General features: G+C 40.1%; 1 protein-coding gene across 1 annotated transcript in view; it reads left to right on the top strand.

Annotated features, from left to right (window-relative positions):
* col18a1a (collagen type XVIII alpha 1 chain a) overlaps positions 1-16,834 on the top strand; it is a 72,008-nt gene extending 55,174 nt beyond the window's left edge. The window contains 38 exon segments of the mRNA XM_061692304.1: positions 3,485-3,563; positions 4,054-4,181; positions 4,858-4,884; positions 4,993-5,052; positions 5,054-5,200; positions 5,733-5,759; positions 5,871-5,933; positions 6,015-6,092; positions 6,174-6,224; positions 6,364-6,495; positions 7,599-7,661; positions 7,873-7,917; positions 8,201-8,332; positions 8,517-8,588; positions 9,442-9,468; positions 9,666-9,764; positions 10,534-10,569; positions 10,745-10,834; positions 10,945-10,977; positions 11,137-11,172; positions 11,255-11,314; positions 11,399-11,476; positions 11,573-11,608; positions 11,739-11,792; positions 11,897-11,962; positions 12,124-12,192; positions 12,268-12,298; positions 12,968-13,021; positions 13,138-13,169; positions 13,302-13,430; positions 13,516-13,675; positions 13,858-13,922; positions 14,049-14,177; positions 14,322-14,354; positions 14,442-14,762; positions 14,861-15,058; positions 15,373-15,488; positions 15,591-16,834. Coding sequence (XP_061548288.1) covers positions 3,485-3,563; positions 4,054-4,181; positions 4,858-4,884; positions 4,993-5,052; positions 5,054-5,200; positions 5,733-5,759; positions 5,871-5,933; positions 6,015-6,092; positions 6,174-6,224; positions 6,364-6,495; positions 7,599-7,661; positions 7,873-7,917; positions 8,201-8,332; positions 8,517-8,588; positions 9,442-9,468; positions 9,666-9,764; positions 10,534-10,569; positions 10,745-10,834; positions 10,945-10,977; positions 11,137-11,172; positions 11,255-11,314; positions 11,399-11,476; positions 11,573-11,608; positions 11,739-11,792; positions 11,897-11,962; positions 12,124-12,192; positions 12,268-12,298; positions 12,968-13,021; positions 13,138-13,169; positions 13,302-13,430; positions 13,516-13,675; positions 13,858-13,922; positions 14,049-14,177; positions 14,322-14,354; positions 14,442-14,762; positions 14,861-15,058; positions 15,373-15,488; positions 15,591-15,804 — 3,270 coding nt within the window. The 3' untranslated portion in view covers positions 15,805-16,834.
* Positions 16,835-24,308: the final 7,474 nt, after the last annotated feature.

Raw genomic sequence — 24,308 nt, 5'->3', positions numbered from 1 at the left:
GTTTTCAGAAAACAATAAAAAAAAACAATAACAATAATAAATAAACACATTTTATTTTTAAATCATCATACAAGAAGAGTCCATTTGTCTGGATTGAATTGGGACACTGACAAGCCACACAAAAGTTATGAAAAAATAGCACCCACATTGGTATTTTTTATTACTATTGGGACAGTAAGATTAAAAAGAACCCGAATTTACCAAATATACCGTAATGTACTATCAGGCTAACGAGGGATTTTAATTAACCCAAAATTTAATTAGGGACAAGTATTTGGTTTGTGGTGTTTGTTCTCTTAGTGTGCCAATCTCCATATATCCACGTCCAAGAACCTCAGTTTGAAAACCCCTCAAGCAGACTTTGTGGGCAGAGCATGTCGTGCCATCAAAAATATTCCTGTTTGGTCATTAATGATTCTGCATTGATGCCCTGTCACTTTTACAAGTGGGATTTCCCTCTGTCCAATAGGTGTTCATTAGCATCATAATACGCAAAGGTGGTGTTGATGACAACAGGTGGTACCAAATGAGGACCTACCAATGTTTCTCACGTAATGTCTGTTCGCAGGCATTATAACCTATGTGTGCAACTCCAACAAGTCAGGGCAAATGCAAAGCAGAGAGTGTAGTGAAGTGAAACTTTCCATTCGTCATGCAGGAATTTGTTGGGACTTTGAGCTGCTCATGGCATCTTTGAAAATGTCACTGAAGTGTCCTCTTCAAGAGGAAGGCCCCCCCCTTTTTCTGGAGAATACGTCTAAACATGATGTGATGTTGATGATGTCATGTGATGATTTCTGTTTCATTAAAGGGGACATACTGTTGAAAATTGACTTTTTAATTTAGTCCGAAACATTATTATGTCAAAGCCAAAAGCTACGAAAAGCTTCGTTGAGTTTTGTTGGATGCACAAATAACTATAGTGGGTGAAGCCCTGCCTTCATGAGTGAAAATGCTTGTGTTTTTATGGGCGCTTGCTTTATTGATTGATTTATTTATTTATTACTGTACTCTGGGCTCCTTTTCCCCTTGCCTCGTTCAACCTCCGAGCTGGTGACCATTGGCTCATTTTCATGAACCGGAACCGCTCTCTTAGATCTGTCAAGGGGTTTTCTTTTACTTTTTGAATTTTAGATTTAGGAAGAGTGAAATATGTATCAGTGGGGAGTCAGTGTAGTTTTTATCTGCAGCATCTCCAAGTCAACAATAGAGGGTAAACCTTCACCAAGGCCTGAGTGTTCATAAAAGGAAAACACAATCTGCATAATTTATACTCATCCATGCCCTATTTTAATGGTGAACAAGACTCACTCTGTGAAGGTAGTAGCAAGAGTCAAAACGTCCATTTCTGTACTTTATGAATTGAACCGGTCTTGGGCCAACCCACTCCGAGATTTCTCTCACCAAGGAAACTGGATATCTCCTTTTGGACGGTGAAGGTCATGTGGTTCACATCTATCAGCACATCTCAGCCTGCCACCCATCAGGCCGCTTGCTATCATCAATGGATAAATGAGTTGTTGGCTCTTTTTTATCACGTTATTAATTGTGTTAAATTAATCAATAGTCAATAATGGTCGGGTGGAATTCTTAGCATATCTGCTATGTGGCACAGTGAGGGGGCTGCAGCCTCTCAAAAGAAAACAACAGGTTAATTATCAACCGGGGCTTCATTTTGCCCCCTTCGGCTGCTCTCTGTTTTACATTCTTCGCAGGTGGCAATCATGGTGTGTCATCGGTAAAGAATGAACTGTGTGTGTTTGGGAAGAAGGGGGGGACTCCATTATTTCCTCCCCTCTCCAGTTTTACACAAATGAACTGGATTGAGTCCTGATTCCCCCCCCCCAAGCCTTAAAGCAGCTCCTGTTACTTGCCAGTCTGTTCCTGTGCATTTAGGGGGTGTTTACATAGGATTAAAATGACTGAAAAAAATGGTTTTAAACTGTCATTTTGTGTATTTTCTTGATTCTCCTGCAAAGTCTGCATTTACAGCGTCACTACTGGAGTGGCATGTGTGCTATATCAATTGAAAACATTTCTTTTCTTCACCATTTTAATCAGTTGTCAGTGAACATGTCTGTGAAATGCCTCTGTCAAAATCCCACAAGAATCGAGACTTATAGTGCACTCTCAAAACCCTATTTTTGTCTTGCTGACATTCGCCCGTTTTTAAGGGGGCACCCCTGCCTTATGCGAGAGGCGATTGTAATGCCGCACCCTGTGTTCTACTAGGCCTACTTTCTCAGCAATACCAGTCTGGTTTGTGTTACCATGACAACCAGGAACGAAGCTAGGGTATTGCGGCTACATGAGCGGCTTCCTTGTCGAAGTGGAGCCCAGAGTGGTGGAGAAAAAAAAACAAGTGCCCATGAAGACCATAAAAGCATTTTCACTCGTGGGGGCAGCACTTCGTACGGATATCTTGGTCTCGGTGAGCTGAAATTTTAAGATTCTGTATGGAAATAACTGGCTAACCTGAAAATTGACTAACCCGTGGCCACTTAGTCTTGCTTTTTGTTTGTTTGTTTGTTTGTTTTTTCTTGTTTTTTTTACAACATTAACAATTTCTAGACTGTATTTATGATTACTTTTATCATAGTTGGGAAAAAAAACAGTGCTTTTCTGTCAAAAGTAAGAACATTTCTTATTGACCCCTAAGAGAATGTACGAAAATACATTTTATTTGGTACATTCCTGATGTCACTCTTAAGTTCACCGAACAATTTAACAGGCATAAATTTGTGTTTCCCAACCTTTATTGAGCCAAGGCACATATTTATCATACGCGAATCATCTCTCGGCACGCCATCAAACAAAAATGTCACAATATGCTAAAATAATGTTGAGCTCATTTACTCACAAATAGACTTGCTCAGTGTGAACACAAAGCTATTATTCTGTTGTATGAATGGCATCAAGTGGAAGAACTTTTAATTGTTCTTCCTGTCACTATATCTCATTGGCGCAGATATAGTAGATGAACAAAATGTCATTATTTGTAGTAAATAGATAATAATTTTCAGACAAAGTGAAATTGCATCATTTCCCGCGGCACATCTGCTGACCTCTCACTGCACACGAATGTGTCATGGAACAGTGTTTCGAAAACTCTGGTATGAATTAACATTCTGCATTAGAAGCATTTTGTGAGAGAGGTCATGTTAGACATGAAGACAAACTACAGTTTGCATGTAGTCTGGTGAACATTGTTTTTTGTTTGCAGCAGGGCTTTGGTTCTACTGCCTGGACATAATAGTGCCGAGTCATTGTGTTGGGATTGTTTGGGTTTAAAATTAACAATTAATTTTCCCATGGCCTGAATCCACAAACTTCTTTCTAATCTAAGATTCTCAGTGTAGTGGGGAACCAACAAAGATGGCATGGATGCCGATTATCTGCAGATGCGGAGCATAAAATGTTCAGGCTTGTTCATCATCATTCATAAATAGATGGACTTATCATATTATTATTGTCCCACCATCAGACGGCCCCACCATCTTTGCGGCCCATTCAGCAGCCCCCGGTTGCCAGGCAAGAGGAGACGTCGACTTTGAGACATACAGGTGAAGCGTTGTCTTCACATGATTGTGTGTTTTCCAGATTTCTGAGGCTGCACAATCACTTGCCACTTCTCACACTTACCCACACACCACATGCCTTACTTATTTAGCGGAAAATTCCTCCATCTAGTGGACAAAAGGACTATTGCACAAAGTCAACTTTTCTCCAGAATTTTAGTATAGTAAACACCGCCAGGGAGAGGAATCTAGCCCTGACACAGTGACTACTTTACACACCCCTAAAATGTTTATAATTGCCCATATTAATAGTTTAAACCATAGTTATTCCACAAAATATGCATACAAATCACTTTAATATCATTTCAAACTCATCTTACATTACCTTTAAAAACGATTGGTGCACAGACACTTTTACTCCACTTGACTTCCTCCCTTGTGGCAGGTATCCATCTCTAGGTAACAACTCCATGGTGTGTTCTGCTCTATTTCTGTGTGATAGTGATTATGGTGTCCTATGTTATTGTCCCTTCAGGATCAGTTGGGACCAAAGGAGAGAAAGGCGACCAAGGGGAGAAAGGGGACAGAGGTCTAACGGGGCCAAAAGGAGACACCAGTTACAGCACTGCAGTTAGCTCACAGGGAGGAGGTCGAGGAGGGAAGGTGTGGATCCTTGGGTCATGTCTCCCACTCTTTCTCATTTTTTTAATTTAGAGACTGAGGACCTGATGCAAAGGCCCTCTTGAAATTGCTTGTTGTTTTTATGTTTAAGACAAATAAATGCCCATTGTCAAGGGCTTTCCCAAACTTAAAAAAAAAAAAAAAATTTAAATCTCAACGAATTGTGAACATTTGCTAAGTATTGTTTGGTGTAAGCTCCAAAATTGACTCGCTAACACCCACCAGAATGTTTTCAAATGTCATGTAAATTTAAGTCAGTTTCAGTTAGCTAAATGAATTTTAGTAGGGATGTATCATAAATACACCCCCAAAAAATTTGGCCACACTGGTTTGATGCAGCAATTTGGAAAGTGTTTTTTTCCCCCATTGTGTATATCAGTACTCCTTAATATGCACACAGTTTAATGGTGAGTGTTTGATTGGTTTTCAAATTTTATTTTAGAAAAAGTCACAGTCAACCACTAGAGATTGTAAAAAAAAAAAAATCATCCTAGTGAATTGCATTGAGATATGACAAACCACATATGTATGAGTTTTAGTGAAGTAATTTTTGATAAACAACGTTTCAGTTAAAGGTGACAACAGAAATTATTCATTTCTGAAGATGAAAAACAAGTGTACATGACAATACTGTTATTTTTCTTTTTCATATTTTCAGGGAGAACCCGGAGAAAAGGGTGCAAAGGTAAGTTGAATCTCCCAATAATTATATTTTTTTGTTAGCTGCCTGGTAGTACATGTTTCTCTGCTAGTCCTTTTTGAACCACAACAACTTCATTCGTGTGTTTTCCAGGGCAATGCAGGTTTTGGCTACCAAGGAAAGAAGGGAGACCCTGGCACCACAGGCCCCCCAGGGACCCCCAGGACCCCCTGGGCTGGCATCAGAGGTCTCAGTGTGCAAAGAGGGTTCAGATCCTTCCTGTGTACCTGGTGCTCGAGGACCACCTGGACCGGCAGGTGTCCCTGGTGCTCAGGGACCACCAGGAGAGGACGGAGAACCGGTTAGTGTGATATTTATTGAATACTTCTCAAGATATTTGATGTTGAAAAACTTCCTTTCCACATTCTAGTCTAACTATGCACAGTAGCAGTTGTGTGAAGTGTATCGTTGTGTCCTTTTGACTCAGTCTTCAGCTTCTGGCCCAGAATGTGGTATTTTGGTTTGGTTTAGAAGCACTTATTTCCGTGTATCCATGCTATATCATCATCTCAATTTCAAAATAAACATACTGTATTATGATGCATTTTTTCTTCTCAATTGTATCTTAATAAAAGGCCTTGACATAATTAGGTCAAAATACACAAACGCTGAGTGTGACTTTCATATCCAAGGCGACCAGGGGGCGGGGCTAGGGCGTTGCAATGAGGCCAGTGTGAGTCAGCGTTGCCAAATCAGCAACTTATAAGCGATTGAAAAGTAATTTTTCCATCTTATCCCCCCTTTAATGTTCAGTTTATCAGGTCAAATCTTTTGTGGCAAGGAATCCATGTACAGCATATTAATCCACATCTGTATTTTGTGTAATTGTAAAGGGTGATCCTGGTGAAGATGGAAAAAGGGTGAGTTGTTTGGAACACCTTGTACAGTGCCTTTTACGCATTGCTTTTGCATGTATTGACTCCATTTCAACTTCTAATACCCCAACATAATGGTTGGCCTTCTCAATTCAGGGTGCTGATGGACCCCCGGGTTTCCCAGGAACCCCCGGCAATCCTGGACTGAAAGGAGAGAAGGTTAGATGAACAGTTGCAGAGTGGACTTGGAGTCATTAAATTGACTGTAACATCTAAATCTAATGGGAATGATGCGTACAGGGAGATCGTGGCGATGGTCAGCCTGGCCCCAGTGGGCCACCAGGTCCTCCTGGACCCCCAGGACCAGGAAGCAGATCTGTGAGTGAATATTGTGTTCTATGCTGAGTCATGTAAGTGAACATTGATTGGATATAACTATTTTTAATGGACGCGTTTCAGACTTTTGTGGACATGGAGGGCTCAGGATTCCCTGATCTGGAATCAGTTAGGGTAAGTGTTCTGTTTTCAGCAAAATATGTGAAGGGAAATATAATGGAAAATGTTGGCTTTATTTCCCATAAAATCTGTTTTCTGGCATTCTTCACTTCTACAAGATTGAAATGTCATTTGTCATTTATTTTTGTTTTAGGGACTGCCAGGGCCACCAGGACCACCAGGCCCCCCTGGTCTACCTGGTGTTCCTGGTCTTGCTACACCAAATACAGCATCGAGTTCTGGAGCATTGGGACCACCGGGACACGATGGGGCGCCTGGTCAACCTGTAAGTGCCAATATATTTGTTGCTAAACAAATAAATAGCCAAAGTTTCTGCACTTCAGCGTTACCTTGACTTGCAAGTGACCAGACATAGTGGTTTGCTTTGACAATTTTTTGCTTTGAATTGCGATGGAAATTGAGATTTCAGATACAAGTGCCAGATGGTGGCAGGTAACAACTCTTCAAAACTATCTTCAATGTTTCAAATTGTTTATTTCCACTCCCAGTTGAAGTTTATTGTCAAACTAATCATAAAACAATGAGAATTACACATTGAGTATTTAAAACAACCACATAACTTTGACTTAGGACAGTCTACTAGCTTAATGCTAACAAGCAATCCAAAACGAGATAATGAATAGCATCAATGTTGAGGCATTATAAGCCCTTAAGCAATGCATATTTGAACACAAATGTTGCAGTAACACGTGTAGACAGACAATATAACAGGCATATATTATTGATCTGATGGGAATAATTACTAATATTACTGCAGTTTACGGAGTCACTTGTGAAACTCTTCTTTGTTTGTTGTGATATCTACATCATACTGCCCCCACCCCCTGTTAACCAAGGTACGCACACCAGAAGAAGCACAATGCAGGGCTGGAACAGATTACTGGCATTTCCGTTCATTTCCATGGGGTTTAAGTGTTTTGAGATACAAATGTGTCCATGAAATGAATTAAACTTGTAAGTCAAGCCGCCACTGTATTGAATTATCAGAAACGGTGAACACTGAAGCCAGCATATATGCGCCTGTACCTTTCACACAGAACCCACTGCATTCACATGGTGATGCGGCTTCCCATAAACTGATATTTAGATGCATGAAGGTGTCTAATGTGACATAAAATAAAATATATACAGTACAGCGACAGTTCCTTCCAACGGAAAAAGGCAGGACCAGGGAGTGTCAGGTGTCGCCTCTTATACTATGATACAGTTCGTCTTTGTTCCCCTACTCATTGTCGATACCTTTCGCACAAAACAACACCACGGGGTAAAAGCCAGGGCAATATGAAAGGGACTGATGCCACTTAATTCCATCTAAACGTTCTAAGTGGTTATGATAATCCACCCATGATTTGAATTTCTGGCCTGCAGGGCTTGTCTGGTTTACCAGGTGTCGATGGCCATCCAGGACCCCCTGGCACTAAGGGAGAAAAGGTAATTTCCCACATTTTGTACATTGATGAGTACATCTGCCTAAATTTAGCTACATCTGACCCTTTTTTGTTATCATTGTCTCTATAAAGAGTTAACCACTGCATCCAACCTATTTGTTTGAGTTCAACATCCAATACAACAACAAAAAACATGTAGAAGCTCTGAAAAGTGATCAATGTATCATTATTTATTGTCTGTTGTCTTATTCTAGGGTGATTCTGGTGTGCTTGGTCATCCAGGACCAGGTGGAGAGAAGGTGAAGATTTATTTTTCTTTTTAAATGAAATCAATTTGTTTTCATAAAGGTTGCTGGGTATGCCCAGTCACATGACAAATGATCGTGCCAAGAGCAAAGACGTTTGTCTTGCACAATCCCGACATTAAACATAATCGATCCTTTGCCCGTGTAATCCATTTTCAGCGAATCTAAAGTTTTTATGCTGTTGATGACTTGTGAATGAGACATACTGTATATTCATTCATTTACCATTCTTTTCTTCCCTGAATAATTACATATTTCTTTTGTTTCCATTTAACAGGGAGCTCAAGGAGATGCTGGTTTACCTGGACCAACAGGGGAGCCTGGATTGGCTGGTTTACCAGGACCAATGGGACCAGCTGGGCCATCAGGACCTCCCGGGCCTCCTGGACCAAGATACCATGTTGGATTTGTAAGTTATCTCCAAACAATACGTCATCATGGATTCATATGAAACATGCTGCATTTAATTCACTATAATATATTAAGCATTTGACTTCACTGGAGACTGGTGATTCCACATTATAAAGATACAATCTGTGAGGCATGATACAAATACAAGAACGAAAGTTTTACGGTTTTGTTCTTGTTTAAAGGATGACATGGAGGGATCTGGTGGGATTTTCTCTAATGGACCTCCTGGTGTCAGAGGACCTGAAGGAAGACAGGTTAGTCACTTGGTGAATTCCAAAAAAATGATCAAAATTGAAATCCACTTTTTTGGCAGGCACCAATTTGAGTAAAAAATCTAAATAAATGCACGAGATAAGATATGTTGGAATGGCCCTGGAGGCTGACTGATTGTAAGGAGAGCATCCAAACATGCTTCTTAACCCTCCTGTCACGTTTCGGGTCAAATTAACCTAAATTAGAGAAATACAATCAAAAGGAAGCAACGATGGACTGGCTTCCCCACCCTCATTTCATGGCAAATCCTCAAAATGATCATCAAACCTTTGACCCAATGTTCCACCCATACTAGGAAAAAAACAACTTTGTAATTCAACCCTGGAATTTGCTCAAAATGGCTCCTTCAATCCAAAATGGCCAACTTCCTGTTCTATTTCATGCATGGGTCCTTTTGGTGCGACCTGTTATGGAAGGTATGTCCATAACAGGTCGCTGTTGTTTTTTTTTACTTTCCTGGGGGTGTAACCAAAGGAGTTAAAAGTAGCTTTGCAGTATGAAAGTTCTTCTGTTTGAGTTAATACGTGTAATCAACAAATGCAATGCAGGTTTATTATCTTCAACACTTTTGTATAATCAAACATGCCTATGTCAAATTGACCCAGGAACATCATTGCTGTACCTGGGAAAGAAACGTACAGAAGGGTTAAACGGACATCTGACAGCTAATAGTGACTAAAGATCTGAACGACAACAGCGAACGATCACCAACAGCAAACAATCATGACGCATGGTCAAACAACTTATTCATTGGACAAAATAGTAAAATGTAAACACAAGGTAGAATGTTTTTTTTAAATGTTTTTAACCAAATCAAATGTTGTGTTCTCCTAGGGTCCACCTGGCTTGCCTGGACTTCCAGTAAGTAACCAAGCAGTTTATGCAGTAATCATATATCCATATATGTATTACTGTACATGTGACATTAATAGAGGAGAAAATATTCCCCCCCCCCCTCCTTTGTACAGCTTTACACCGTTAACATGCCGTTATACTCTATTACAGCATAGTGTCTTGCTTATATCTGCATCTATCTATCTATGCATTAATCTCTGCAGGGTAAACCAGGGTTGCCCGCCCTCGCAGGTCAGAAGGGCAGCACGGGTCCTGAAGGACGAGATGGGCAACCAGGACTGGACGGCTTCCCTGGAGTTCAGGTCTTCCGTACATTTGATTGTCTTGTACTAGCGTCTGCATGGACATGCTTCTAAATGTGTCATTTTGTTCTTATTTAAATTACCTCCGTTGTAGACAAAGACAAACTCTTATAAGCTATTGCTCCTACAGGGTGCAATTTATTTTCACATTTCACTTTATTGACATTACATAATTATTATGCATTTTTGGTCCTAGTACAGGAAGAATAACATTACCTATTCAACATTCATTTGTTACGCTTGACTTGAAATCACTTGGTTTGGAGGTTGGGGGGGGTTCTCATGTTTCCCCTACCAAATAGCGCTTTTGTTACCGTGACGACCGGGAGCCGAGCAATGGTGTAGTGACTAAGCGTGTGGCTACATGTTCTCACACAGCATTGAGTATGAAGAGAAAGGCTAGCAAAACCAAAGCAAAGCAGATTTATTTACAGTATATAGCACATTTCATACACAAGGTAACTCAATGTGCTTTATATGATTAAAAGCATTATAAAAATAAAGAGAAAAAAAAGAAAGACGGACACATTGTACTCCAGGCGGCAGCACTTGATCAACAAGCCACGGAATTAGACTAGTGTATGCGGATCCATGTTCATGGCGCATCCCCCAACGTCAACATCTTCGCCGAAGATCAGAGTATGTGCTAGTTACCAGAAGCCAACGCTGTTAGTTAATGCTAATATGTGCTAACAATGTAGCTCTGCTTACCTTTTGACTGTGAACTGGAATAATTTTTTTTAAAGTCTTCTGTCTCATTACGTTGCAGGGAGCAAAAGGTGACAGAGGTGACCAAGGAGAAAGGGTGAATATCATTTCTCCAAATCCTATTCATGTATTGTTTGTGTACAATGCCAAATACAAACTGTTACAAACTGTATTAATGTTTTATGTTTATTATTCTAGTGAATGACTTGTAATCATATTTTACTGACTGGATGGAGAACTCTTAATGTTTTCACATGCATGCTTTGTTAAAGGGGGAACCAGGCCGAGATGCCTCTGGAGTCCCAGGACCACCAGGCCTACCTGGACCACCTGGACAAATCGTCTACCAGCCATCTGACAATGTATAGCGAATTCCCCCAAATTTAATTTGCATGTCAAATTCCCCAAATTGTATTTGCAAATATAAATTTGCAATTTCCTTTTCTTGCTTCTATTTTTTTTGCCACTTCAGTTTGACGGTGCTGTTGGCAGTGTTGGTCCTCAGGTGTGTATTCAAACTCTAAATTGTCCATAGCTGTGACTGTGAATGTTTTTTTGTCTGTATGCGCCCTGGGATGGGCTGGCAACCAGTCCAGGGTGTGCGTTACCTATTCAATCAAATGTTTTTTTGTTTTGTTTGTTTGTTTGTTTTCTTGCTGTAAAGGGAGAACCTGGCATGCCGGGTCGAGCTGGATTCCCAGTAAGTCCCCTTCAGTTACTATTAAAAGTTAATATTTGTTGGATGTCAACAAATTGCAATTGTAATATTGTGGTCCTGTTAGGGGCCTATGGGTCCAAAGGGTGACAGCGGAGAACCAGGACCTCCAGGTTATGGCCTCAAGGTACGGTCAAAAAAGCTCAGTACTGTACAGTTTTTAGCCTCGCGTCACCTTTGGTAACGGAGCTAATAGCGGTTATCTATGCAGGGCGAGAAAGGCGAGCCAGGTCTAGTCATTGGTCCTGATGGGAGTCCACTCTTTTCAGCTGGTCTAACAGGTTTTAAGGTGAGCATCAGTGCATTTGACAGTCTCTTTTGTGTGTAGAATGAATTACCTCATCATATTTGCTTTGCTTTCCTTACGTTTCTGCCATGCATTCAGGGGAATCGAGGACCTCCTGGACCTGTTGGACCACCTGTAAGCATTTGCACATGTTATATTCTCTTTAACATTTGGGGTTATATAAGTGCTCAAATAACTACAACAATTATTTCCAAACTATCAAAATGTTTATTTTACAATGCAGTAATGTGTCATTACTATGTAGGGACAATATGGACCTCCTGGAATTAAGGGTGAAATTGGAATGCCTGGAAGACCTGTAAGTATACACAGTAGATTGTGTAAAATTTGAAATGAAATTCAAATAAAATTTTGTACACAGTAAAGTAAAAAAAAAAAAAAAGCAAATGCCACTTCCGTTAGGGTCGGCCCGGTGTAAATGGATACAAGGGGGAGAAAGGAGAGCCAGCCTCTGGCTATGGATACCCAGTAAGTTACTTTTAAAGCCATTGCATGAAATTTTGTCAAGCTAATATTCCTTTTCAGATTTATCAGTTATAATTGTTATTTTTTGTTCATCTTTTGGTTGTTCTGTGATTTAGCTACAATTAGGCTAGTCAAAAGTTGTTAGACATAATTTTTTTCATTAGGGAGTTCCAGGCCCACCAGGACCACCTGGACCACCAGGACCTGCGGGACCAGCCTTAGATCGCTTCTATGTGAGTTACCAAACTATTTAAAGCAATAACAAGTTGACTAACATGTCTGAATTTGTTTTATTTTGTTGTTAACAGCGCTATGATGGAACTTCCAGAAACTATCCAGGTATGAACCCTTTGCCATAAACAGTTGTCAGTTGACTTCGTTAGGTCCAGTTTAAAGGTTCTTCGCCCAGCTGAGCTGCTGAATCAGGGATGGAGAAAATTGGTGTGAGAGTGGTTATTATTTAAATAAACCAGATTGTGATGTCCCAGTAGGAACTGCTTGCTCACAGGCACATTTTATTGTTTATTGGTTGTTTAATTTCACACTTGATGGTGGACAGGTACTCCAGAGATCCAACTACTCGTATACAAGGCATAAAAAAAAAAAAATCAGAACTATTATACGCTATTCTATTGTCTGCAATGTTATTGTGTCATTTAAGTGTACCTATCTACTGTTATGACTGCGTGTGAGATACAATAGGATAGAATTTGAAATTTAGCATGCGCTTTCATTAGAAAGAAATGGTCCTGTCAAAGAAGTGAGATTAAAAGTCTTTAAAGTTTGTAGAGATGAAAACGTTCTTAATTTTTGCTTCTTCAAGGTATCTCTGCCTGAAGGGGATTTAATCGCTGTTGTCGCAAGATTAATCCGTCAAGTTTTACTAGATTTGAGAAACGAGCCGATAAATCACTAAATATGTCGCGATAGGAAGTAGCAACGCCAAAGTCAGTTACCTGTGGAATATTGTCTCATGCTGAAGTGGGTATATGTCATTCTTTACTACAGCAATTAAAGGAGAAAAGGGAGACTATGGCGAACGTGGCCTTCCAGGCGCCCCCGGTAAATCCTTGATTTGAAATATACAGAACAAACCAGAAAATATTCTTCAATATTGCTGCTGTAATCGTTTGTTACATGGCGTATTTACAAAAATATATATATATATTTATTTGCAGGAGTCTTCGATTTTGATATTCATACATTAAAGGTAAGCGCACAAACGGAACGTTTCAGAATTAAGCCATCAACCTCAATTAACAACATTGGAACAATTAACAGGTCACCAACAAAGGCAACACCATGAATGACGTGTTAAGTCTTTTTTTTTTTTTTTCAACAGAATGACCTAAAAGGAGAGCATGGAGACCCAGGAGTGAAGGGAGAAAAGGGTGAACCTGGTGGATATTATGACCCTCGTTTTGGAGGACCTCTCGGCCCACAAGGGCCTCCTGGCAAGACAGGCTTAACAGTGAGTTTGAAATTAAACCATCAATGTCCCACTTATCGTCAAGATGGATATTTCTCAGTCGTTTAATGTGTTTTCTTTGTGTTAGGGTCCAAAAGGAGATTCTGTAATGGGTCCCCCTGGACCTCAGGGACCACCTGGCAAACCGGGCATTGGTTACGATGGTCGCCCAGGTCCTCCTGGACCACCAGGACCCCCAGGACCGGCGACGTCACCCTCTCTGCCTGGGGCCTTTTGGCCCAGTCAAAGTGAGTGGTTTTGTTCCTGCGCTTCAGTATATCAAAACGAAACATTCATGGGAACATTTAAAAAGGGTCTGAAGACTAACTTGATGTACTTTTATTTGGAGCACAATGACATCAAGTGTGAAAGTGAGTACTGGTGGATATGTCGTAACGCCGCATCCTAAATAAGTTGTTTTAATTTAAAGGTGCCAATGTACCGGGAGCACCTGGTCCTCCTGGGCCACCTGGAAGTCCTGGGCTCTCATCTGGAGTAGGTGTCTTTTCTGTTTTGTTTTGTTTTTACTACATTTCTATCATCCATCCATCCATCAATGCAATACTCTTTGTTTGACTAATTGAGGTCCAACAAACCAACTCATTCATTGGTTCTGAACAGGTTGCAGTTCTCAGGTCCTATGACACAATGCTTGCTACTGCCAGACGCCATGCAGAAGGCAGCCTCATTTACATCATCGACAAAGCCGACCTCTATTTAAGAGTCCGCGATGGACTGCGACAAGTAATGGTATGTTTCTTCTGCTGCATCTGCAGACCTGTTACCTCTTCATTAAAAGCAAATGCTGCATAAAATTGTTTTGAGAAAATTCAATGAAAGTTTTGAATCAAAAGTATTGGTGAAATACATGTGAGAATAATTTATCCTTCACAGCTCGGCGAGTACAGCCCCTTCTTCAGAGATTTGGTGAGTCTCACTCCACACAAAATGGACAGAAGTTACTAGCTTACCATTTCAGTTTCTTGACGATCATTTTTACACTTCTTTTTCAAGGAAAACGAGCTGGCAGAGGTTCAACCTCCACCTGTGATCTTGTACCCTCAGTCCCACGACCAGTCCCAAAACAATGGAGCCGGCCACTACTCTCAGACTGTTTCAGGCATTCGACCCATCGAGCCGCCGCCACACCCACCTGTGGACCCCCGATACCCTTCACAGTATGATCCCAGATTCCCAGACCAGAGGCACTCGGGTCAGACGGATGGCAGACTGGCGACAGAACAGGCTGAGAACAGATATCCTGTGACTCCCCAGCGAAGACCGAGCCCACCTGTACTGCAACCTGCAGTGCATGGGGACAATTCAGAATCAGGGGTAAATGGTGTTCAGCAACCACAAATCAATAATATGCTTCATTTCATCTTGAAGATATGTACAAATACATGTATTGTATGCGCTTTCTTCCTCATTAGCTCCATCTCATCGCCCTCAATGCCCCTCAAACTGGTAACATGCGAGGAATTCGGGGGGCAGACTTCTTGTGTTTCCAGCAGGCCCGTGCTGTGGGCCTGAAGGGCACCTTCAGAGCCTTCCTGTCCTCAAAGCTCCAAGACCTTTACACCATTGTCCGCAGGTCGGACAGGGACACATTGCCCATTGTCAACCTCAAGGTGAGAAAAAGCAGTTTTACAGTCAATTCAGAACACCATCAATTATACACCTTCATAGATAACGATTACGCTGTGGGCACTGTACCTGAAGGCGAATGCTAAGATTCACATCATATTAAAAAGGTCAAAATAGTCCAAAAATATAGTAGTGACTCATAAAAATGCTATTTGATGCTTGTCATTCAATGCTATTCCGTAAGAGAATACAGAGATTTTATCTTTTGTCGTTTATTTGCATTGATTATGATGTCCTTTATTTTGGCAATCCTATCAATACAATGACCTCATTACATTTTTGTCTCCCCCCCATGCAGGATCAAGTGTTGTTTGACAGTTGGGAATCAATCTTTGATGACAATGCCAGCAGAATGCGAAATAGTGTACCAATTTACTCATTCGATGGCAGGGATATTCTCAGGGACAGTGCATGGTGAGTCTTTGTTATTTTGGAAGGTTACACAAAGTAACAATGAATGTCCTCCATTTATTTATGAATCTACACATGCAACATGTACCTTCTCTGCTTTATCAGGCCACACAAAATGGTCTGGCATGGGTCGAGCAACAAAGGCCGCAGGCAAACAGACCACTACTGCGAAACATGGCGGGCAGGCGAGCAGGCCGTGACGGGTCTGGCGTCAGCGATACAGAGCGGCCACCTCCTGCAGCAACACTCCCGCAGTTGCTCCAACTCCCACATTGTCCTGTGCATCGAGAACGCCTTCACGTCACACTCCAAAAAATAAAAAGGATCCATCCATGTTTTTTTTTAAATAATTTTAATTCTAACGATTTTTGTTGTTGTTTTTTTATCAACTTGGCGTCCAATGAACTTGCCCAGTGTTTTTTTTTAAATTTTGTTTTGAGGGGGCCTGACTGCGGGGCTTTGCGTCGCATGCTTCCTCTCTCCATGAACGCCAAAGAGATTGGGGTTGGACGGATGGTTCCTTTTCTCATTTTTTCTTCTAAGTGTTGAACAAACATAAAAAAAAGAAAAATACAGTAAATATTTTCACAAATTGTATACATTTGTTTGTGTTACTTGCATTGTCATTTTTGTTCGTGTTACCCATTTTTACCTTTTCAATTGTTCTTATAGCCACCTTGTTATTTTTTTTAATGTATTGATCATTTCCACATTTGTTCCAATTTTACTTTTTAGTTGTGGGTTACTTTTGGGCACAGCAAAGACTATTTTAAATTTAAAGAAGATATTTATTTTTAAATGAAGTTATATAAGGACAAACAGGTGAGTTAAATGAAAATACAGCTTGCCCAAATACTCCCAATTATATTAAGCACGTTTTTTTTTTTTTTAAAGGGCAAAAAATTTCCATCACTGTGCCTTGTTACATAATAAGACTTAAGCCTGCGTTTCTTTCAATACACACACATATAGCACAGGACCACTTCCTTTATATTAATTATTATAACGATGGACTATGCTGCTACATGTGCTTTCCGATGCAACGTTTGCTTTCATTTTACGCTGCATGTATTTGATGGACATAAATGACACCCAGGACCATTTTTCTTCACTGAGATTTGATCACCAAAATGATGATTTACTTAAATGAGTGAGTACGGAAAGTGATTGTTGCTAATCTGTGTTGAGAGTCTTATTTTTTTTTAAAGAGCAATATTTTGTTGTGACCCAACTTTAGTGCAACTGATGTCTTGACTGCACCTGTTGTTTTCCTTCTTCATTTTCATCTTAACAACGCATTGAGCTGTACTGCTCTTCAAAGCACTGAATAAATGTCTTTTCAAACGCCACAGTAACAATGTGATGCACTCGACATTATTAAGCACAGATTTGGGAGTCGTTTAGAGCACTTTATCTGTTCTAACCAATAATTTCTCTGCCAAACAATAATCAATCAATAATCTCTGCCAATCAATGCATGTTAATAGGAGCCTCTCTTTGATATGACCTCACAACTCTCATCCACTAAACTTAATCCATGGAGGTGGTGTATGGATTTACAATGTAATGATGTAAGTCCTTTTAACTGAGTCACTGCTAGCCATTTTAGAGCATTTTGACTTTCAAGACCTACACATATTGTGTTCTGTGACAATATAAGCACCAAACCTATCAAAAGAAAGAGGAGAGTCTCTTATTACACCCGTGTATTTCTAACTTTTTCTGTTCTATAGTAATCAGCAGTAGAACATGGGTTGCTTTCACCAAAAACACAGGTTTCTGAACAAAAGCAGAGAAAACAAGGCTTTTTGTGAAGGAAAATGTCAAGCAGAACAGTGATTTTGATGCTGTTTTTTCTTTCTTTATTTTTGCTTTTCTGACATCTCAAACTAAAACAAAAAAAAAGCACAAAATTGAGAAATGTCTTCTGATGTGCTATAAGAAACGCTGACATGGCTCACATGCCGTTTCTCATTCAGTCAATGAACTAACATCTTTTCTCATGATCTCGACACACACTTTCTCAGTCTGCTGCTGCTGCGACACATACCTTATACCATAAATACTCTGTTCGAGTGTCAGGTTCCTAAACCTGGCCGACTTCCAACGTGCTGGACGTCGTCATTACAGAGGTTTACAAACTTGATATTCACAAACAAGCTTAGTGAGACCCTCTTCCACGCCTACACCCTGAAATATGTACTTAATGTATACGTCGGTGGCTGTAAATGGTTGGATTCCAGTTGACCAATGTAAATGTCCAAGGCAGAATGGGAGTTAAGGATCACAAAATCGGACTCAGTTAATAATGTGGAACTTTATATGAGTATGTAGGGAAGTCTGTATTTTCCTTGAATTCGGCTCATCTGGGAAAATAATTATCAAACCTGTCTGAGATTGACATCAGTGCTCTAAATTGGACGAAAATGTCTTATGTTTTCACCCAATATAGAGCCCTCCCCCCCTCTCCCAAAGACAAACAAACAAAACAAAACAAAAATTTAACTTCAATCATATACTGTATACATCATAATTCAAGACACGGTGGAATATGCTGTGTATATATGACAGTTTCCACTAAGCTTAATTGGTACGACATAATTTTATGAAGGCCTACTGGTTTTATGGTGATCGAGTACTGGGAAAATAACCAATACACTCTTAACTCTCAAAGACGCCTGCACAGCACTCCTACTCTTACATTGATATTCACAGAAAGGCTGTAGGTCTTAAAGTAAAGTGGATATTAAAAGAGAACTGAATTAGGTCACTAGTCATTGGCGAAAATCCCCTTAAATCTCCACTTTTAAGTTAGTAGGAGTTCGATGATCATATTTGATTAAGAAGATTAATTTGAATTATTCAGAGGTGGCCTAATTTGCTGGATACTTTAATATGACATCGCTTGTCACAGCGCACATTCAGGTGATTACTGGACTCTGATTCACTTTGGGTTTGAAGCCAAACACCTCCAAGTTATTTCTTGAAAGGAATGCCAGGAAATATAATTTTAACGCAATCACTGAAATGACTTAAAGGGGCTATATTTTACCAGACCAACTTTTTCTGGTGTTTGGGATGTAATATTGGCTCTATGGTGCCTCAGTAAACACGTGAAATATGAATTAAAATCATTCACACGTTCCTGAGTTCCATACATTTTTCTGCCAAGAGGCCTGAAAATCAGGTCATTTGATTTTCTTGAGACCCGGGTTCCTTCCCCGGCCCCGCCTGTGTGGAGTTTGCATGTTCTCCCCGTGCCTGCGTGGGTTTTCTCCGGGCACTCCGGTTTCCTCCCACATCCCAAAAACATGCATTAATTGGAGACTCTAAATTGCCCGTAGGCATGACTGTGAGTGCGAATGGTTGTTTCCTTCTATGTGCCCTGCGATTGGCTGGCAACCAGTTCAGGGTGTACCCCGCCTTCTGCCCGATGACAGCTGGGATAGGCTCCAGCACGCCCGCGACCCTAGTGAGGAGATGCGGCTCAGAAAATGGATGGATGGATGGATGATTTTCTTGAGCTTATGTCACTAGCGAAAATCTCTGACTACCATTCCGCTCCCGAGCCAGCACTGTCAACATAACAGGTACGTGTGCTCTCACAGGTGGGTCTTCTCTATGGAAGCAACCAATCAGAGGAAAGGGGGCAACTATGGACAAAGCAGATTCAAAACTGAGGGGCCCTTTTAGATTAAATTGACACTTTGACATAAATCCCTGTCAGAGTCTAAATGTATGTAGTATGGAGGTCTAAATAGCCAAAATATGGGACATTTAAGATCAAATGAAGTAAAAAGATAAAGTACTCTCATGTGTCATTCAGACAAACTGCTATTTGCTAAATGTTGTAGGCACAACTTTGAAGACGTGATGTTCCACAACTTATTATTATCATTATTCTAATGAATAAATCACCCTTTTCTGTATCATCTGAAAAATTTAGGGGTTCTGACACCCCAATATCACTTATTATAGTGCCAGCTGGAAAAAAATAGCCAGGGACATCAGTTTCACATCAACACAAATGTGGGTGGACATTAGCATAACAGACATACAAGTCGTTTCAAGGTCCCGCTCAAAAATAGAATAAATGAATAGGAAGTCGGCCATTTTGGTTTGGGGTATCCTTTATTTAAGCCATTTCCTGGGCTCATACAAACCTCCTTCTAGGGAATTTGCCTAAATGAACACTAGTTTGAAGCAGATATCTGACATTGCAGAACGTTTTTTGGGCTACTCCATTTGATGTGGAGAGAGCGTGGTGTCAAAATGTAATGATCATTTGGCCATCAAAAAGAGGGTGCGGGGGCCTGTTCGTCGCTGCTTGCTGCTTTGATTTCACATTATCTCTCTACTCTCGAGCTCTTTCTGCTCAGCTGAGGCTCCAATTTCAAGCTCCCTGTCATGTGAGCCTTGTTTCCTACTTCGGCCCTTATTGGATTCATGGTGGATTTGCCTCCAAACTAAATCCATGGGTCATTGCCAGTTATCCCTCCACCCATTTTCCGTACCACTTATCTAGGGTCGTGGGCAAGCTGGCACCTATCTAGCTGACTCTGTGCGAGAAGCGGGCTACACCCTGAACTCAGCCAATCGCAGGGCACACATAGACAAACAACCATTTTCACTCACATTCATACCTACGGACAATAGAGTCTTAGAGTCTTCAGTTAACTTACCATGCATGTTTTTGGAATGTGGTGGGAAACCGGAGTATCTGGAGAAAACCCAGGCAGACACAGGGAAAACATGCAAACTCCACACAGGAAAGGGCAGATTGCTTGAAGTATGTTCATGTACTTTTAATACGATACGGCTCACAAGCAGCCAACAAAATATTATGTAGCCTAGCAAGCTAGTGCTAGCACTAACGGTTGTACGTAAACATGCCGGCGTTATGTTGAATCATGCTCTAAAGTTTCGGTGTGTGTGAAATAATTTAATTGCAATAAAGTAATTTAAATACAGTAAATTAGCACCCATTATTTCTGTCATGTTGTAATGTTGGCTTGACCAGACTGATTACAATACATGACCTGACTAGAGAATGTTTTTGGAGAGACTCAGTATACAGTAAAAAAGTATGTACAGTAAATTTAAATAGACACATTGCTCAATCTTGTGATCGGATCGGTGATCGGTTATCGTTTTTTTTTTAAACTCACTGATTAGGATCCAAAAATCCTGATCATGTAAACCCAAATTTATATTATGTCATATAATTCAAAAAACAAGCTATCTGTTCCAGGTTAAATCCTACTCGTAGCCGAGTTGTTTTTACATGTGATTTTAGGAGCATAACTAATTCAGTGCATTCGTTAAATGCTTTTCCTTTTTGTGAGCATGGCTCATTTGGATCAGCAATGTGTTAAATGTGCGACACAATGTCTTCATTTCATGATTTATTCAACCCTGCTGTTACCTTTGTTTCTTTGGTGCAAATTTTCAGGGGTCAGATTGACACCCTGAATGGTTCGTCGTCAAACAATAAATACATGAATACACAGAAACCAAAAAGGAACATCCCGTAACATCATCACTAACTATTCAATCAATTTTTAGTACAACTCATTTTTCTTTGTTAACACTGTATAGCTCCAACTTCAGCCCTTTGTGATGGCAGAGTTAATATATTTAAACTGACATGTAGAGTTGTTTTAATAGGTGTTAGAGTAAAAGTACTATACACACATTCGTTAATCCATAAATTTCTTCTGCTTGTTACCTTTTGCGATTCAGTGGTTGTCATTTACATCAACACCTAATAAAATTCTCTCAAAGTTAAGATGCTCCATGCAGCACATAGCCACATGGACAATATTTAAATTCTCAAAATCTTGAAAAACTGTCTCTCTCTCAGAATGAAACCCCACACATAGAATAAAACCTCTCACAAATGCATACAATATGTTGGAACTAAAAAATATGTGTTGTGAAATGTTCTAATATACAAAAGGAGGAAAACAGACTACAAATGAAGTCAATGGCAGGAATGACAAGGGTAGTTTTTCATTGACCAACATAATGAAGTCTATTATTTCTCTGTTTTGCCCTATGTTTGACAAGCGGCGAGTGTGGTGAAGGCCACAAGCGCAAAACACTGAACCACTGGAAAAGTTGGAAAGGATTTTAATAATCAATTTAAGATCAACTGTGATAGGTCAATTCAAAGCCATGATACAGTTCACTTCATCGTCACGAGGGTCAGGCTTTTAAGATAGGGAATTTGTCTTCACCCAAAATGATGCAATGTTCCGTAATCCACAGATAGAAGGACAGGCAATGCTCATATTTCACTGCTATCTTAATCCACGATTCACAGAGAGCAAGAACTGGGAAACTCACACAACTTGATAAGGCCTCGGACACTGATTACATCATCAGCAAAGCCTTAAACAGGGGCTGTATTGCTGTGGTTTGTAGAACAGGATTGGCTGTCTGTCATGATACAAACGGCAGACTGATGACAATGTTTTCTTGTTTTTCAACAATTTAAAACAGTACCCCGATGTCGTAATAATGCATTTGTGAAATGCTTTTGTCAAAATACTCAAAGGATCAAGAATTACAGTACACTTTGCATCCTATTATTTAAGCCTAATGAAACTTAGCCAGTTTTGAGGAGGCTGTCCTGAAACCAATGGTGAGTACGGATCTTTTGTACCATCACGACTGGGGATGGCCCTGGGGGGTTGAGCAAAGCCAAGCGTGAGTGTGCAGAAAAACAATAAAAGGATTTCATACATGACACTTTATACAGTTTTCATTCACATTCAGCAGACAACTTCATCAACCAAATGAGTATTTGCCACTTATCAGAATCTGTTGGCTAAAGCTGCATCCAACTAAACTCAATGTAGCTCTGCTTACCTGGCTTCAATATGATATTGTTTCAGATAGTGTGTAAAGACTACACAATTGAAGCGATCGTCTACTGAAAGATAATTTTCAAATCAGGCAAAGCTGGCGGCACAAAATGTCCCAAAATAAATTATATAAATAAATAATAATCTCTTCCGTTTTCAATTTCATTAAATGTGTCAATCAAACATCTCAAGCAGCCTTGCAGTCCGATGAAGGCTCCATGGCTTATATTAATTGAGTTGCGGGCTCAGTGTCACAGCAATGTTATGGGAAATAACCACCATCACAGCTCCTGCCCAATTCCTTAAAGTCTTCGCTTAAGTAAATATTGAGGAAATACAACACTTATTGAGTGGCGTATTTTCCCTTTACATCTTCTTAACTGGGTGAGGTTAGAGAGCAGTAATCACCCACAACCGGGGTTTACTGGGAAAAGCTATCATGCTGCTTCCCTGGGGGAAAGCTATATTTAGTGGGTGCTAAGTAATAACTAAGTACAGAAAAAAATCCTGCAACAGCCACAAGGTGACAAGCAGATATTGGGGGAGTTAATTACACTAGGGGAGGACAGGAAAAGACAGGGTTGTCAGCGCTGTGCTTTGTGTTTCTTCTTTGTAAAGGAGTCACTGTCACCCTAACCCGAATCTAAAAATGACCTCACTTGAAACCCATTTCTTCTAAAGCCATTTTGTTTGGTGCACCTCAAAACTCTTTTTAAAGATGGGCTATTAGGGGACATTCTGTTTTTAATTTTTTTAAGTACACATATTTGGGTTTCTAGAATCCCTGCCCAACCAAGTCAATAGTTTGTATCTGTCTATCTCTGAAAATGTGTTTGTGAGCAATCTGAAATGTCAAATTTTGATGTCACTAGTCTTCTTATTTATACAATAACTGCCCCACGCCGAATTTCTTCACCCATGACTTGACAGCAAGGATCTGACTTTTTTAAGCAATGGCTGGACTATACTGTCTGAAACACTGTCAGTGTCAAAACAAAAAGGTAAGCAGAGCTGCTTTGTGTTTTGTTGGATGCACAGATTAGCATTAGCCAACAGCATTAGTTCCTGATCAGCATGATTGTTTGATGAAGTTGTTGACACATTGGAGGTGGGGTGGGGTTTTTGGCGATGTGTCAGTTGCATGCGCCACATACACGGGTCTGCACACTAATTGACAAGGGTATGTTAGTGTATGAAGTGCTGCATCCAAGATGGAAAATAGACTCCATGCTGTCTTTGTCAGGGCAGTTGACTTTCTTAGACTGTGTGCTAAAGATGGGACCATGCCTTCTTCTGCTCCAAGTTGTCATGGTAGCAAAATCCATACTCGTCATTGGCTTGGCAGATAAGAGACAATACACACACCCCCTTAAAACAGGCTGATTTCAGCAAAACAAAAATAAGGCTCCCTGGGATGTTATGACACCTGGGAATTATTTTGACTATGCACAATATATTATATATAGTACATATTAATTTTAAACAGGAATGTGCTTTAATTTAGTGCAATCTTATCATTAATAATATTTAACAAATGACCTTCTAATTGACCTCTGACTTGACCTGTGTGTGTTTAGACAGTATCTGGATTGCTTTTGGTCAGGGAGGCATGCATATTTCAATGACATTTAGATAGATAATGAGTAATATTCACCCACTCGTTAAATCCCCAGGTGATCTTCTGTCATTTAAGTCTGTTTTTTTCCCTCTCCTGTCTTTAAATATTTGATGAGCAGAGTGTTATGAAAAAGGAGATATTACAGGCAATGTGAAGAGAGGCTAAGAACACTTCATCATACCTGGTCATAGCATTTTAGATATTTAGATATTTTGGGATACAATATCAAATAATATATATTTTTTTAAAGAAAATAAGAAGACAGATTTACTTTACAACAGAATAATTAAAAAATGGAAGAAACGTAATGAGATACATAACAATACAAAACAAGTA

Source organism: Phycodurus eques, chromosome 12 (assembly GCF_024500275.1).
Source record: "Phycodurus eques isolate BA_2022a chromosome 12, UOR_Pequ_1.1, whole genome shotgun sequence".
In the NCBI taxonomy this organism is placed as follows: domain Eukaryota; kingdom Metazoa; phylum Chordata; class Actinopteri; order Syngnathiformes; family Syngnathidae; genus Phycodurus; species Phycodurus eques.
The sequence above is the reverse complement of the archived record's forward strand: the minus strand, read 5'-3'. Positions and strand labels throughout refer to the sequence as shown.